Source organism: Tamandua tetradactyla, chromosome 13 (genome assembly GCF_023851605.1).
Source record: "Tamandua tetradactyla isolate mTamTet1 chromosome 13, mTamTet1.pri, whole genome shotgun sequence".
Lineage (NCBI taxonomy): Eukaryota > Metazoa > Chordata > Mammalia > Pilosa > Myrmecophagidae > Tamandua > Tamandua tetradactyla.
The window spans coordinates 30,826,073-30,844,684 of record NC_135339.1 but is presented as its reverse complement, the minus strand read 5'-3'; the positions used below and the strand labels follow the sequence as shown (position 1 = coordinate 30,844,684).

Below are 18,612 nucleotides of genomic sequence, written 5' to 3'. Positions count from 1 at the left end.
GGAAAGGAACTTGAGTTTTCTTCAACCCAGCCTGTTAAGAACTATGAATGGCCTGGATTACCAAGAAAATCCATAATCTGGGCAGAGGGAAGGAGAGGTTACCCTGCTGGAATGGTAGTGACACCATGGGAACAGAAAGGGGAGCAGAAAGATGCCCCCATTATTATTTATGATAACAATAACAATAGCAATAAAAGGAATCATTGCTGCCACTTATTGAATACCTATTAAGTTCTGACACCATGATAGGCACTATATAGCCATCAATGTTAATTTTCATGATGATATATCCATTTTAAAGATGAAGGAAAAGCTCAAAGTCGATAAGTGGTGGAACAGCGACACTTTATTCCAAAGCCAAAATTCTTGACACTATGCCATGCTCTCTTAAGAGCATGATCTGGAGTAACTTTGAGGAAAAATGAAATGAGAACAGACAGATACAGTATTGAGGACACTATAATTTGGCAAGTTTATACTTAGCACTATTTTTTTCTTTCAGTTAAAATCCTAAACTGTGGCCAATGTCTTTGAAAGACAAAGTTGATACTGGCTTCCTAGACCATCAAGTAGAGAGACTACATTTTCCTCAGATTTAAGTATTAGGTCCAAGTCAAGAGAAGTGCGACACCCACAAAGAGATCCAAGCTATTTCCAATCTCATTCCCATATATTTTTAATATTTCCAGGTGTACTCTGCACTTTTGTTCAGCCATTCCTGTGATCCTCCAACCAAATTTGTGGTTCTGAAGTCTCTGGTATCTACAACATACACCCAAGGCCACTTCTTCCAGGGTAACTGGGTTTGAAACCTTCAGTCACAGGCACAACTATGAAAGGAGTCTCAAGCATAGGCAGAATAATAGGGGTCATGTCTTCCCTGAGAGCATTGTTGGGGCTATTTAATAGACACAAACCTGGCATCAGCTTTCTGATTCAGTTAGAGACCTGTATGACTTCAGCACCGGTCAATAATATGATACCAGGTGATTTCTGAGGCCTTTCTGTTCTAATATTCTAGGTCATTAACCATACCCTTTCATTTTTGTGGACCAAAACTTTGGTCTGCTCTTGTCCAGAAAGAAAGAATAATGGACGAAGAGGGCAGAGAAGAAAGCTGACCACGCAGGTCACTGCTTTATAGTTATTTGGATAAACCTTAGTTGTTATATTAATGCTTATTTCTGTACACAGTATGTGGTGGTTTGAAGCTGTATGTAACTCCAGAAAAAAAAGTTCTTAAATCTAATCCATCCCTGTGGATGTGAACCCATTGTAAGTAGGACCTTTTGATAAGGTTGCTTCAATTAAGAAGGTGTGGCCCATCTCATCAGGGTGGGTCTTAATCCCATTACCGGAGTCCTTTATAAGTAGAATGAAATTCAGGCAAAGAGAAAACCTCAGAGAGAGCAGCCAGAAGCTAGATATCAATGGAAACTAAGAGAAGGGAGAGAGCTGGAGATGCTGCCATGTGTCTTACCATGGGTCAAACTAAGAACCAAGGATGTCATGGGCAGCAAGCCCCAGACCACCAGTGTTTGAGAAGAAACCATTGCTTTGATGATGCTTTGATTTGGACTTTTTCCCAGTCTCAAACTGTTAGTTAATAAATTCCCATTGTTCAACCTGACTCATTTCATGGTATATGCTTAAGCAGTCCAGTAAACTAAAGCACAGCATGTGAGATAAATAGCAGTAGTTTTTGTGACATAACTTTGGGGGGAAATTTTAACTATTACTGACTTTTATGGGTACTAATAGAGGAGGCTTATGTTGAGTTTTAAGTTCTGTTGATGTTGCATTTTTAATTCCATGTGTCATACAGCTCAAAGACAAAGAGATCTTGTTTCTGAAGAAACAAAAAGTGAATCTTCAAAAAACAGGCACAGGGTCCCTCAAAAGAAGTATCCTGACTAAGGATGTTTGCTAGCTTGAGAACTTTGGATTTAGATCATAACAGTGTTATGAGCTTCATGCAAACACTTCAATTCATCTTTGCAATATCAGACCTCCAAAAGAGAAAAACAAATTAGAAGAGAAGCAAACCACGTGGGAAGCTGATTTGTCAGGTTAAGACACTGTAAGCACCTAATAGTTTTTTCCTCTGTTAAAAAAAGAAAAAAAAGCTTTTTGTGCAGACTGTTTTTTTAAACAAACAAAACTCTTGCCTGGACTTATCAAAATCTTGTCCTACCTTCATTCCTCTTTATGGCTTCTACCTGGTGTACTTCAACTCTTCTTGATGGGTCTATCTCTTACCCAGCTCTACCCAGACAGCTGTACTGGTGAGCTCCACCTGTAAACCAAGGCCAATATCAGGTTCTTAGTCACTCCTCACTGGTTCAAGAAGCATCCTGGAGGACTAATGAGCATACTGGAGGACTAAAGTACCATGAGGACTTGGAATTCAGTTACGTTTCAACTAAACCTGGGATTCACAGGGCCAAAATGAGCCCAAAATTCCAAGGAGCCCTTGATTTGCACTATACCAGAGTTCTGTCATATGTTGGTCTGGGTTTCAAGCCACAGTATTTCTGTCTGATCTTCCATAACCAGCCTAATGACTCTATTCTCCTAACCCAGTTTCTAATATTTTGTGCAAGTCTTGTCTGCTCTCAGGTTCTAGGTACCAAGTGATATAATCTGTTCTCCATACTCCAGATTATTGTCCAGGGGTGCAGGAATTATAGGAAGTCTCATAAAAGTGCTTTACCTCTTCCCTTTTAGTTATTCATTGTCTGGAATCTTTCTATATGCTGCCTTACTCAGTAGACTGTACCACCTAGTACAAAACAGGTTTTTCACTTTAAACACTGTCTCAACTTCTTATCATAGCCAAACTCTGTAGCCATATGTTCTAGTTTGCTAGGTGCCAGAATGCAATATACCAGAAAAGGGAATGGCTTTTAAAAATGGGAATTTAATAAGTTGCTAGTTTACAGTTCTAAGAATGAAAAAATGTCGCAATTATAACAAGTCTATAGAAATGTCCAATCATAGGCATCCAGGGAAAGATACCTTGGTTCAAGAAGGCCAATGAAGTTCAGGGTTTCTCTCTCATCTGGAAGGGCATATGGTGAGCACAGCACCATCTGGTAGCTTCCTCTCCTGGCTTCCTGTTTCATGATGCTCCCAGGAGACATTTTCCTTCTTCATCTCCAAAGGTCGCTAGCTAGTGGACTCTGGTTCTTGCAGCTATGTCGTTCTGCTCTGTTCTGAGTCTCTCATTCTCCAAAATGTTTTCTCTTTTATAGGACTTCAGAAACTAATCAAGACCCACCCAAATGAGTGGAGACACACCTCTACCTAATTCAGCTTAACAACCACTTTTGATTAAATCACATCTCCAGGGAAATTATCTAATTACAGTTTCAAGCATACAATACTGAATAGGGATTAGAAGAAACGGCTGCCTTTACAAAATGGGATTAGGATTAAAACATGGCTTTTCTAGGGAACATACATCATTTCAAACCAGCACACTGGGTAAGGTTCTCACGGCCTGGTTCCAGCATGGTTTGAGGCTGAGTCCACTCTCTTTGAGAAAATTTTATGTTATTTCTTCTACTCTGCTAACAAGAGTGTTCTGTGTACATATGAATGAAGAACAACTTTCTGTTAAAGTTTTACCTTTTATATCAAGTGTAATAATATTGGTCTTTAGGCCAGAAAAGGCACACTGGAAGGCTGATCTGACCAGATTACATATTTCTTTAGGAAATGAATTTATATATTTTATAACTATCTAAAGAGCATCAGGCTCCACCATTTTTTCTCACCTTTAACCTTAAATTTGTCATGGATGAATATTATGAACTTAGACTCTGAAGGCATTTATATATATTATTTTACCTTTCTTGCTGGCTCTCTCTCAGCTTCCCCTTACCCACCTTACTACTTCAATTTTTTAAATTTCATATCTATCTTCATATTCCATTGTAGTTATGCTAACTTTCATCACACTCTGCATCTCAGTGGCAGTGAGGACACCTGCCCCGCCTCTCTGCACATCACCCTAAGCACAACTGAAGAGGAGACCCACTCATAGTCAAAACCTTCTTACCCTTATCTCAAAACCAAAATCCTCATTACCAGGAGCTGTCTGAGATAGCATCAGGACTAATCCCATCAAGTCTTTATATCTATTTGCTATAGCCAGAGAAGCCCAAAACTCATCAAGCTCTGCAGATCCTCTAATAAAATCCAATTTCATACCATTCTCAACCACTCACAACCCTCTACCATGCCATCTGGACCTCATTAGCAAAATTCTCTACATTTTCAAACTCTTCTCTGAGAATTCCCAGCAACATCTTGCTCTAAATGGTATCTTATTTTCCCACAAAGAAATTTCCTTTAAACCCCTTAAATGATGGCTATTTTCTCTTCTAAACTTCTCAGCTACTAGCCTGTAGGTGAATGGGTATGACTCCTTGCTCACTGTTATCTCTTCCAGAATTTTTCCTCCTTTTCCCCCAAATCTTCCAAGTTCCTCTGAATCTTGAACCCCATCATACTTTACTTTACAGTATACCTCACTTTTACAGTCATTTATTATCTCTTCTCTCTTTCGGCTTAATTTCCAAGGGAGAAGGGACTATATCTGATTTACTCATTGCTGATTTTACAGGGCTTAAGATCAGTGCCTGATATATAAAAGATGTCAATAAATATCCACCCAGTATGCCTTCCTTTCTTCCTTGCCTTTATATCCCTAACTAATACTCTCTTTTGCAAATACTACTCCAGGAATTAAGCTAATGACCTGACTTTGAGCTCAGAATCCTCAAACAGCTACCCTGGGCTATGCACTCCTTGACTTCACTGTCACGTTTATTATAGTTACACAACTCTTATTTCTTGGAACTAACTCCTTTAGAGTCTGATTCTCTACCTTTAATTGTTCTCCAATTGTTGGTTTTGCCTCCAGCTAGATGCTCCAGTTGTTTAGACCTCAGATGTTTTCTTGTCTATCTTTCAATCTCTCCATTAGTGATGGTATTTAATCCCATAAATGAAACATAAATCGGTGTTTGTACCCCCGGGAGGTGTCTGTACATGTATCCCACTAATATTTCAGATGGAATAGGTCTAAAATTAAACTTACCATCCTCTTTCCTAAATTTGCTTCTTCTCCTGCTTATATATATATATATATTAATCATTGTACTCCTAGTCACTCAGTGTGAAATGTCATGGTCATCTTGAACTCTTCCCCAATGTCCAATTGGTTATAAGATATTGTCACTACTACCCATAAGACTCTGATTTAACTCCTTCTTCTTTCCACTCTGCAATCACCTTTAAATGGCATATTCTTTATCTCTTGAACAAGACAATCCTAATATCCTCTTCATGAGAAAGATTGCTGTTCCTAGAGCACATTTTTGATTTTGTCACTTCTCTTCCTCAAAAACCTTTAAAGTAGTTCATTACCTATCAAATACCCAAATTTATTACAAAGGGCTTTCAAAATTTAGTTCCAATATTTAGTTCTAGAGTGCTCTCAAACTCCTTTTTTTACATTTACTTCATTATTCAGTTATAGTGAACTCCTCATTTTTCCTAATTTATGTCACTAAATTCCCCCTCTTCCCATTTCTGCTCTTGGGTTGTACAGTTGGCATGACCTCCCATCACCTTACCCAATGTCCCACCTTTCTAAATCTTGCAAACTCTACATATTGAAGCAATAGTGTTTCAGCTAAGACTCTACATTATTCCCTCTTGTACATGTACAGTCCTGAAATACTTTGCCTTAGTGCCAAAAGACACACTTAGGAAGGGCTAAGGTCATCAAAACACCCTAATTGTTAATTCACTGCACAGGACATTCAATATCCATCATTCTTACTTGTTCTTGATAAAACAAATCCCACCAGGGACTATTAACCCTGCTTTTGAATGAGGGCATGCATGCAGTGCCCTACAATGGCTACCAGAAAACAACAGTGCAAGTTAATAGCCTATGTTGCCTATTAACTGCCCATTGCCAGCAATAGGTTTTGCTCTACATAGTCTTTATTCCCAGTTTCAAAGGTCTTCATTCTTATCAGACACAAGTGCTGTAATGAGAACATGCCGAGAAGGGAATGGTGCAGGAACGTGACAAAAATCAGACTATGCTAGAACAGTTTAATAATGAAAGAAGAGGAACAAATAATTGAAATAAAAAAAAATAGCAATTATATTTTTCAGTGGAGAGAACATTCTCAGAAATCAGGCTTGAAAATTTAATTTGAGGACTTTTCTTTTCCTTGCATCATATTTTTCCCTCCTAGAGTTGTGCTGCAGGCCTGAATAGAAGAAACTGATTGCAATTAATCGATGTGAATCTGCCTCATTAATGGATTGCTTACTCTCTGTGCTTCTACTAGTCAAGAATGTTCTGAAAGTATTCTTTGGCAGCAATGCTACAATACTACATATAGAAGAAATACTAAAATACCTGATGAAGAGAGCATGTTTGCTATTGACTGAAGAGAAGTTAAGTTACTTTATTAACTAAATATTCTGCTTACAAATACCATGCATGCTTTTTAATCAATTGACACATGTTCAATGAGGCCTACTTTTCCAAGCTGATTAAATACTGGAATGCCATCACAAAATAGTGAGGTGTGAAATTCCATTTGCAGTTCACAAATGGTCCGAATGGCCCTAGAAAATACACATGGATGTGCACCTTTATACCCAGAGATATATGCCATTAATTGGTACTAATAAAGGAGAATAGTAGGCTAATCATAGCTCATTTATATTTGGCTTTAGAATGTAACATGCAGTTTTGGCAAAAGATTTATCCTACTAATTATGCCTTACTTAAATTAATAATATGTTTATTTGCATTCTCTTAGCACACACCAGTTGACAGTGAAAAGAAAAGCGCTGAGTGACAAGAGAAAATCACCTTGGAATTAAAAAAACTTCTCTAAATATTTTGTGTGACTGTGTATGTTGACATTGTACACATACTTAAAGTAAAAAAATCCTTAACATGCTGAGGAAATAGGAGTTAAAATTATGTGTGAAAATTCCAGTCCCCTATTGGCTAATTCACTTCATCATTGTTCCTCTCTATAGTTTATCTTAGTCTGGGACAAATAAATTAGGAAGTTAAACTTTTAATCAACAACATGGTTTGGGGACCTACTCCAAGCTGAGCACTGTACTCAGTACTGTGAAGGAATTTGAAGAAATAGAGGTTATTTTCTAAGTAAGATTTGAAAATCTGGAGGAAGAAATAAGAAGAGACCTATTCTTGATACACTTTAGTTGATATTTACGTAGGATAAATCTAAGATGGTGTGGTAGTTTTAAGTTGTATATACCCTGGAAAAAACATGTTCTTAAATTTAACCCATTTCTGGATTGCAAATGGGACCTTTTGATGAGGTCACTTCAGTTAAGCTATGGTTCACCTTATTCGGGATGATTCCTAATCCTATTACTGGAGTCCTTTATAAGCAGAAGGAAAGTGAGAAAGAGAAAGTCAGCCACAGAGGGAGAAGCCAGAAGCTGAAAATCAACAGAACCTGGCAGAGAAGGGAGAGACCAAGAGATGCTGCAGTGTGCCTTGCCATGTGACAAGCTAAGAACTAAGGATTGCCAGCAGCCAGTCCCAGAATGCCACAGTCTTAGGGAAGAAAGTATCATCTTAATAATATCTTGATTTAGACTTTTTCCTAACCTCTAAACTGTAAGCAAATAACTTCTCATTGCTTAACCTGACTCATTTCATGATATTTGCTTGAGCAGCTAAGAATTCTAAAACAGAAGGAAATAATACATAACTGAAAAATAGAATGGAGTTTTAGTAAGTTGAGTGGAAAGTTTAATTCAGGAGTAGCTTTGACTAATATCATGAACTAATCTACTATATGCTGTATGAAGAAAATAGAGAAAATGATTTGTGAAACCAGTAGCCCAGGCAGCCAGGAACAAATATACATGAAGTGATAGTTAGTATTTTAATAAAATTTAAAAGGTATATAAATTGTGTGAGGATTAAATGTAAATGTGTAGCTTTTAATTCAAACATGATACAGGAGCTGTTTATAGATTTATACATGGTATGAAATAATCATGTTTTAGTTAAGACTTTACTGAATTTATGGGAAAATTTTTGAAAGCTGAAAATTATCAGGGCCCTTACATCACATACTTCACAAAAACGAAGGGCCTCCACTGATTCACACTAGAAATATGAATGAGTTCTCGTAAGAATTACTTCAAAGATATGATTCTTGTATAAAGAGTGTTTAAGTCTGGGGTACAGGGGGAAAACTGCTATTGCATGATATGAGCTATGTTCAAAAGGAAACCATCAGCACTACCACAGCAGCAGCAGAGGTAAATAATGGGGGGAGGGACAAGAGTTAAGAGGAGGTTTAGATTTCCCATTTAGTGAGGGTGTGTTTATTGGTTTTCTGTCTCTTGGGAACAAAGAAATAATCTAAAATTGAGAATGTTGATGGATTGTGGACTTTGGGCCCTCTACATGATGCCCAATGAATGCAGGTGGCTGAAGGATGCACTGACAGAGAAGTACATTGGCGAACGATGGTGTATACTTATGAACGAAGGCTGTGCACTACCAAAAGGAACAATGTCATGAGGCATGCAACGATGTGAATGAACATGTGGGACATTTGGTGAGACAAAATAAGCCAGAAACAAAAGAACAAGAATGGTATCGTCACCTTCAGAAAATGCCTATAAGAAAACAGGGGCCTAGATTGTAAGCTTTTAGAGCAGACACATTAAGTTCAGAGTGATGATTATTATTTCTGGATTTTGAGAGGCTGTTTTATATATTTACAACCTGATATTTACTGATAACAAAGCCAAACAGGTTGGGATTAAAGTAATTCAGAACACAGGGGTTAAGGAAGACAGTGTCTATATTTGAGAACCACATATACTCTTTGAGACCAATGGAAGAAAGGTTTATTTGATCTGGAACTGAAATTTTCTGTACTGCATAATCTAATTCAACCTATCTGTATAGCTCATTTGAACAGCTGAAACATAGGAAGCACAGAATAAGAAAGATGTCCTTTAATCCTGTATAGATTATTGTAATGCCTGGAAACATCCCAGAGTATATTAAGCAGATAATCAAAAAGTATTGGCAGAGTCCCCTGAGGGAGGGGAGAAAGAATATGGAACTATTAAACCTTACTGTCAGGGAATCCCCTGATACTGTGTCAAACCTTAGGGATACCCAAATCAATAGACCATGCCCTCAATCATGAGACTTACTCTTGTGAAGCTTGTAGGTAGTGGAGAAGCTTAGACTACCTATAGGCATGCCTAAAAGTTACTTCTGGGGGACCTCTGTTGTTGCTCAGATGTTGCCCCAGTGTCTCTAAGCCCAATTCTGCCCTCCCTCCTACATGGGACATGACATCCAGGGGTGAAAGTCTCCCTGGCAACAAGGAAGAGGAATCCCAGGGATGAATCCAGACCTGGTACCATGGGATCAACAATTACATCCTGACCAAAAGTGAGAAAAGAAGTGTAATTAATAAAGTACCAGTGGAAGAGAGTTTTTGAGTTGAGAGGCTACTTAGGACATTGCTCTTAACACAAGCTTCAGGTAGAACTTGCTACCTATCATAACCTGTCAACCCCCAACCAGAACCATTCCAGCCAATCCTAGAGAACACCTAGGGCAGTATATAAGATTCCACAAGGAGTCCAGGCACTAGAGTAACTTTCCAGAAACCTACAACCTCCAGATGGATCCCTGGTCCTGATAAGTCCTGAAACCTAGCCCAGCCTGTCCAGGATATCAGATAGTTTCATCTCTCTACCCCATATTAGTGACAGACCCTTTCAATATCCAAACTTTAGAATTGTCATAGCCCAAACAACCCCAAAGAGAGGTATGGAAAGATCAAAGGTGATGGTGGAATTATACATAGAAGATGGAACTTAACAAATGAATATGAATGCTGAACCATTAAATTGATATTTTTTTTTTTAGTCTCCAGTATTTTAGAGCAGCTAGAAGTAAAAACCTAAAATTGTGAAATTGTAACCCATGTCAAAGTTAGAAATACGTTCTACAACTAATTATGGCTCTGTGCTTTGAAATTTATAGTTTTTTTGTACATATATTATTGTTCACAAAAAAAAAAAAAGAAGGAAAATGAAGTCTATTGTGAATACATAAAAATATTTAAGCCCTCTAGTCTCCTATATTCTGGAGCAGCTAGAAGGAAGAATATGAGAGGACTGTATGGTAGCCCATGACAAAATCTGGAATCCACTCTGTAACTACTTTTTGAAGAGTGCTTTGAAAACTAATGTTTTTTTATTTCTTTGCTTTGTATATATGTTATACTATACAATAAAAAAAGTTAAAAAAAAAAAGGGGGGTCTTTATTAGTTAGGGTTCTCTAGAGAAACAGAATCAACAGGGAACACCTGCAAATATAAAATTTATAAAAGTGTCTCACGTGACCATAGGAACGCAGAGTCCAAAATCCACAGGGCAGGCTGCAAAGCCGATGACTCCGATGGATGGCCTGAATGAACTCCACAGGAGAGGCTCACCAGCCAAAGCAGGAATGCAACCTGTCTCCTCTGAGTCCTCCTTAAAAGGCTTCCCATGATTAGATTTAGCATCACTAATTGCAGAAGACACTCCCCTTTGGCTGATTACAAATGGAATCAGCTGTGGATGTAGCTGACGTGATCATGACCTAATCCTATGAAATGTCCTCATTGCAACAGACAGGCCAGCGCTTGCCCAATCAGATAAACAGGTACCACAACTTGGCCAAGTTGACACCTGTCCCTAACCATGACAGGATCTATTTATGAAATAACTTCTATTTTTTTTTTTTTTTTTTTTTTTTGCACGGGCAGGCTCCAGGAATCAAACTTGGGTCTACAGCTCAACATGCAAGAATTCTTGCCAATGAGCCACCATTGCACCACCCTGAAATAACTTTAAATGAGAAAGCAGAAGACAACTTCATATACACAAGAGCTAGCTATTAGCTCTTCACTATAATCTAGTTTTTCTTCTACACCAGTAGTAGATATGTATGTGGCATATGGATGGCCAACAACACCACATTTCCCAGTCTTTCTTGCAGTTGGGAGAGGTCATATCACCAATTTCTTTTCACTATCATGTTACCAGAGGTGGTGTGTGCCATAAAACCAGCCTTAAGACCAGCCCTGACTTCTCATTCTCTTCCCTATTTCAGTGGGCTAGAATGATCAGAAGCAAAGTAACCCTAGACACTAGACACAGCCAACATCAGCTCAAGGCCCTGAATGACTGTGGGGAACAGGGACATCAGTAAGCTTGAGTACCCAGCAAGGACCATTATGTGAAAAAAATAAATTTGGATCTCTCTCGTTTGAGCACTGAATTTTGGGATCTCTTTGTTACATCAGATTAGCATTTTACCCTTAACAAACAAGGTGATTAAAACTATGCAAAAAATGCATGTTTATAGATACATATGACAAGAAAACCTAGAGAAGTATAAATAGTGATCAGTATAGGTAATGTTTCATAAAGATGTTTAAATAAATATTTACAAAAGATATAACGAAATGCCTTTGGATTAAACAACTACTTTGGATCAGTCAAGTGCCAATCAAACACATTTTAATATTTCAAAAGATTCTGTCTTCCTCTAAAATCCAAACAAGTCTATACATAAAAACAGGAGCAAATTGCATGGGCAATTCACTTTGATTCCTAATTGCACATTTACCAAAAGAAAATTTGGTGTTTGAATTCAGCATCTAAATTTGCTGCTATTCAGCAGAAATCTGAATTCCCAAGTTGAATTAAAAAGATCATTACCCCCTGGAACTGTGCTCTTTTAATTACAATATTGCTAATGAATTGGGAGAGAAGAATTTGGTTTAGTTCAATTAGTACATTTAAGTCAAAGCAAGCTCTAGTGAATATGGGTGACTTTCCCAGTGGCTCACCTTTTGTTTCTTTTTCTTTTTCTCCTTTCTTCCCTTATTTTCCTCTTTTTCTCCCCTTCTTGTTTTTTTTAATGGCAGAGTTTGAACATAACTTGGCAATTTAAACCTCTCCTTTGCATTTCATCTCAGAATTTTTGCAAAAACTGTTAATAGCCAAATGCCTACAAAAATATTTTGTTTTGCAAATTCTTCAAATTTATATGAATTTTAACAAAACATTTTGATAAGAAATTTTTAACTTGAATTTTTGAGACAATGTAAAATATAAGCCATGTTTTCCTACCTAAAGACAGTAATTGGCTAATCATTTTATCATGGTATATTGTACATATTGTGCTAATGAAAAGGGAACATATTTGGCCTTTGATTACTGTATTAGTTAGGGTTCTCTAGAGAAACAGAATCAACAGGGAACACTTGCAAATATAAAATTTATGAAAGTGTCTCACGTGACCATAGGAATGCAGAGTCCAAAATCCACAGGGCAGGCTGCGAAGCTGATGACTCCAATGGATGGCCTGGATGAACTCCACAGGAGAGGCTCACCAGCCAAAGCAGGAATGCAACCTGTCTCCTCTGAGTCCTCCTTAAAAGGCTTCCCATGATTGGATTTAGCATCACTAATTGCAGAAGACACTCCCCTTTGGCTGATTACAAATGGAATCAGCTGTGGATGTAGCTGATGTGATCATGACCTAATCCTATGAAATGTCCTCATTGCAACAGACAGGCCAGCGCTTGCCCAATCAGATGAACAGGTACCACAACTTGGCCAAGTTGACACCTGTCCCTAACCATGACACAAACCTTCATTCCTGAAGTCTCAGAGCCATTAGTAGTCCTGCCTGGATTGTGTCGTTGCAGTTTTCCATTGATTTTAATCACAGGGCATGGTAGTACTAATAGACGCCCCATGGGATCGCCTATATTCCAAAAAAACTCTTCTTTACCTCCATTATGTAGTTGCAGTCCTACTTCCTTCTGATAGTCAGGGTCAATTACCCCAGACAATAATGTAATCCCCTTCTTGGTGTGTTGATCCAGAGGCATAAGTAGCCCAAAGTGGCCAGGTGGCAATCTTAACTTCCAGTTCAGTGGTATCACTGTTGTTTCTCCTGGAGAAAGCACACCCCGTTTTGGAACTAAAACCTGTAGACCAGCAGAACTCAGGGTAGCAGGAACAGGAAGCAAAAATTTTCCTAGAGGATCACTAGGAGTAATAGTGAGTGGCACCACACCCATTTCCACCCCTTGGTTCCTGGACCCATGGATCCTGGCTATGGGAGAAACAGCACCATACAGTGGATGCTGATTCAGAGCATACACAGCTTCCTGGAGAACATTACCCCAGCCTTTCAAGTTTTTGCCACCTAGTTGGCACCATAATTGAGTTTTCAAAAGGCCATTCCACTGTTCTATCAATCCAGCAGCTTCTGGATGATGGGGAACATGGTAAGACTAGAGAATTCCATGAGCATGTGCCCATTCCTGCACTTCATTTGCTGTGAAGTGTGTTCCTTGATCTGAAGCAATGCTATGTGGAATACCATGACAATGGATAAGGCATTCTGTAAGCCCACGGATAGTACTTTTGGCAGAAGCATTGCGTGCAGGGAAAGCAAACCCATATCCAGAGTATGTGTCTATTCCAGTTAGAACAAATTGTTGCCCCTTCCATGAAGGGAGTGGTCCAATGTAATCAACCTGCCACCATGTAGCTGGCTGGTCACCTCGGGGAATGGTGCCATATCGGGGGCTGAGTGTGGGTCTCTGCTGCTGGCAGATTGGGCACTCAGCAGTGGCTGTAGCCAGGTCAGCCTTGGTGAGTGGAAGTCCATGTTGCTGAGCCCATGCATAACCTCCATCCCTACCACCATTATCCCACACTCTTAAAATCCATTGCCACACATATTCCCCTGATTTCTGTCTATATAAATTGGAAAACTCACACAGTTCTTTTGGAGTATAACGTACCTCCTCATGTGTGATACTTTGTACCTCACCTTTAGGGGCCTGTTGGGACTTTAGTCTAGTTATAGGTCTAGAAGAAATGAGGGGTGGTGGGGGTGGGTCATGAAAAGAATTAGAAATATCTTCCAAGCCATTTGCTTCAGGGCTTTCATTTGCAGTTTCATCTGGTGAAACAGGATTAATAACTCTAGGGCTAATCCCTACAGGAGGAGGTTGGGTGGCCAATTCCTCAAGGCAGGCTGGAGGTGGGGCGGCTATGTCCTCAGGGCAGACTATTACAGGGTTATCTAAAGAAGGCTCAGCATGGTCTAGGGTTTCAGCCTCACCCCCAACATCATTATCAATCCATATGTCACCATCCCATTTTTCAGGGTCCCACTCCTTTCCAATCAATGCCCTCACTTTAACGGCAGACACCATGCAAGACTGAGATTTCAGTTTACGTTGTAAAGTTGCTACTCTAACAATAAGATTCTGAGTCTGATTTTCAGAGATCTCAAGTCTACGGCTACAGGAAATAAAATTTTCCTTCAGGATACTCATAGAAACCTCTACATCTTTCAGACGGTGCTTAAGCTTCTTGTTTGAAGCCTTAAGCCCATCCCTTTCACCCTTTAATGTAGACAGTGTATCTAACAACAACCAACCAACATCTCTATAACTCTTATTTCTACAAAACTCTGTAAAGGTGTCAAAAACATTATCCCCCAGAGTCTGGCTTTGTACAAGTGAAGCATTAGGAGAATCGAATGATGATATTTTGACTATCTCCTTTGCCAACTCAGTCCATGAATTGGGAGTGTCATTCTGATTACAGGAATCAGAGTCCTTAGTGTCTCTGAGCCCAGTCAGAGTAGAAAACCATTCATAAAAACCCATTTTTAAGATTCTGTTCCTTAAGAACCACTCCCGGTACCAAGATGTATTAGTTAGGGTTCTCTAGAGAAACAGAACCAACAGGGAACACTTGCAAATATAAAATTTATGAAAGTGTCTCATGTGACCGTAGGAACGCAGAGTCCAAAATCCACAGGGCAGGCTGCGAAGCCGATGACTCCAATGGATGGCCTGGACGAACTCCACAGGAGAGGCTCACCAGCCAAAGCAGGAATGCAACCTGTCTCCTCTGAGTCCTCCTTAAAAGGCTTCCCATGATTGGATTTAGCATCACTAATTGCAGAAGACACTCTCCTTTGGCTGATTACAAATGGAATCAGCTGTGGATGTAGCTGACGTGATCATGACCTAATCCTATGAAATGTCCTCATTGCAACAGACAGGCCAGCGCTTGCCCAATCAGATGAACAGGTACCACAACTTGGCCAAGTTGACACCTGTCCCTAACCATGACAATTACCAACAGTGGTTTTGCAAGTTTAATCCGTATTCAAGAAAGACATTTCACAATGGCTGATCAAACAAAATAATACTAAAGAATAAATTCCACTAGAGAGCTCAGCGCTTCCTAACTGGTTAACCTTCAGATGAACTTAAACATAACAGTTTTCAGGTAAATACAAGGTTCATGGAAGTCTTCCCTTCACAGTGACTTGTAAAGCTCAGAGAATTAACTCTTATGTTCAACTCATAATAACAAAAGTTGTCTGCAAGATTAAATTTAAATAAATTTCATAAGAACGGCTTGTAACATCTGGAATTTAACTTTAGGGAAAATATTGGATTCTACTTTACCCAGGTTATTCTCTTTGCTATGCCAGTAGGGGCCTTAAAGAAATTCTTTGTACAAAGCATCCCACAAATTAGTTATCAACTAGATTTGGTCATTTATTTCTTCATTCAACAAAAGCACTGAGCAATCTACTGTGAGCTTAGAGTTGGGCAGCTACACAGAGAGAAATGTAGGCTCTGTTCTTTCTGTACATTGTCATTAAATCCAAGTCTTAGAAAAAAAAGAGATTTCCTTCTAAGTTAGCACTGCAGTCACAGACAAGAGCTCACAGCATTCTCCCTTGACAAGTCTTTTCATAATATTTTTCATTATATTCCAGCAAGATATGTTTTTTAAAGAAAATTTGGAAAATTAGGAGTTTAAGAAAAACAAATTTCCCAAGATAAATAATGCTAACATTTTTCCTTATTTTCTTTCAGATTTAATCTCCCTTGTGTATAGTTTTCAAAAAAAGAGTTGCAATTCAATTGTTTTTTCTAATTTCTCTTCAGTGTTATCATTTTTATATAAAAATATAACATATTTCATAAAATACCATAATTTTATAATTTTTTCTTATTTTTCTCCCTCATTGTTGAGATGTATATTCCTCCCCATTCTTGTGCTTAGAATTGAGATGATCATCTTTGTGAATAACCCTTTTCTAGGAACAGAAGTATTACATTAAAGAATAAATATATTTGTAAAGTTCTTCATTCATATTGTAAAAGTTCGCTCTCCAAGGGTTGATACAAATTATTCTCCAATAAGATACAAGAATGCCCACTTGCCCAACCCAAGTATGTATGTGTCTGTGTTTGTATATGTATATGATATATATATTTACCTATGTATACATACAGGTATACAAAATATGTATATGTATCAATATATACAATATATAGCTCACTCAGACATATATACATAATTTTCTAGTGAATTAGGAAAATGATTGCATGCCGTCGTTGTTTTGAGATTTCTGTATATTTGTAACCAAAATATGATGCTTTATAAAGAAGTTCTTCACATACATTTCCCATTTTCTAATGCACCATTGGTTGTTTTTTGTTTGTTTTTGCTCTTGTTGGATGCTTATTGTTGGTAAAATAAACTATGATAAGCAATAAGCAATTCTTTTTTGTTTTTTAAGAATACTGCATATTAAAAGTCTGAACTATGTTTTTTTCATAGTTATTGCTAAAATTTCCCAGATAGGATTTGATTTTAACTTTATTTATGACATATTTGATGAATAGGAATGTAAAATTTTTATTTAGCTAATTGTGATGTATTTCCTATCTCAAGATAATAACCCATGTTTTCTGCCTATTTGGTTTTTTTCCCCTAATTCTGATAGATTTCCATTATATTCATCACATAATTTAAAACATTTCTTTTCATTCTTAGGAAACATTTAAAAATAGTCATTGTGAATTTATTGAAATTTATTATTAATTACAAACATTTTTGGTTCTCTTCTATATATCTCTATAGGTATGTATATATGTATGCATACATACATATGTATATGTATATGTATGTATCTGTATTTATCTATCTTTTCCCAAACTTCCATAGATACATAAAATAATGATGACTGTGTCTACTATTGGTGATTAATGTAAGATTCATAATTTTTAGCATGTTAAGAAAATATCCTTACATTTCGATTTTCCTCAAAATATTTTGTGGGTGATGTCAGCAGAGAGATGGATGTTCCATTATTTTATCAATATTTTTGGCACCTAAAAAATGATCAAAATATTTTTTCTTCATTTTGACATCTTATTGATAGGCACTAATATTTTTTCTATCATTAAAATAAGTCATAATCCTACATAACTGACTGAACATGTTAGACACTTCCTGAATGCTTTGGTGATTCACTTCTCTAACATGTGAAATTAGATTTTTCAATCTATAATCATAAGAAATATTTTTCTATAATTCGTTTTTGTGTGATCTTTGTCAAAGTTACTATTTGGGTAATATCTGGGTAATTTTATTAAGTGGTAGCTTTGCATATTTTCGCATGCTCTGTAACAAAGTCTGTATCATGGGAATGATCAGGTCTTCTAAAAGTCTAAAGAATTTGAGACCAAGGTCTTATTTGGAGGTAATAATTTGATAAGATTATAATATTATTCATGACAAATGGCATGAATTTCTTGATATAATTTCGGCAATGTATATTTTCTCAAGAAATTGCTTCTGAGACTTTTAAATGTATTAAGATTTCATTGTACATAGTTTTTCTTTCAAAAAATTTACTCTGTTAATATTCTCCCACTTACAATATTTATAATTTAACAGGTTTTCCTCTTGGGTTAGTCTGTTTTTGTTTTATGTAAGTAGAGTTTGATTTACATACAAATTTCTCCTATCTTTTTTTCTAATAAGTCATTCTTTCTTTTCATCCTTTCCTTTCTTCACTTTTTTTTTTTTAATGGAGAGGAATTTCAAAGGGAAAATAAGCTATTTCTTCACTATTCCTTTATTGTTTCCACTCTTTCCATGACTCACTATGGGCAAAGTAAACTGCCCCCATTGACCTAGACTTGGCCATTGAATTTGCTTTCAAGGAACAGGATGTGAATGGAGTCTAAGTTGTGCCAGATAAAAGCAGGGACTTTAAGGGACATTCCACAGGTCCCTCTCCCCTCTGGTGTTCTGCCCTCTGTTTGGGGAATATACAACCCACATAGGGGGTGATCCTTCAGTCTGCATCCCAGATTTAGAAGACCCCTGGAGCAGACAAGAACCCAAACACCTAGACTTCTGCCACAGCACCTGACCACCATACAGCCTCTCTCATTCAACTTTCTGAGAATATGCATTTATTGTAGCCATTGAGATGAGTATTATCCTGCAGCATGACCTCATGAAAGTAACTAATGCAGTTTTATATTATTTTGTTTCTATAATAAGTTGAACTCTACTTCATTTTGTCTTCTTTCTTGTTCATAAATAAAAAAAGTCTAAAATTATGCCATTGGAGTATAGCT

General features: G+C 37.6%; 1 protein-coding gene across 15 annotated transcripts in view; it reads right to left on the bottom strand.

Moving 5' to 3' along the window:
- Nucleotides 1-18,612, bottom strand: part of CTNNA3 (catenin alpha 3) — a 1,849,311-nt gene that overhangs the window by 791,625 nt on the left and 1,039,074 nt on the right. The window contains exon 2 of one of the 15 annotated variants that reach the window (XM_077125154.1): nt 17,271-17,352. The exons of 13 other annotated variants lie outside the window; for them this stretch is intronic. Coding sequence is in view for 1 of the 2 variants with exons in the window: in XM_077125153.1 (XP_076981268.1) it covers nt 2,195-2,200 (6 nt within the window). In the remaining variant the exon portion in view is untranslated. Of the gene's footprint in view, nt 1-2,194; nt 2,494-17,270; nt 17,353-18,612 lie in introns of those variants that run through there. One more of the 15 variants, XM_077125153.1, reaches the window with a different exon arrangement.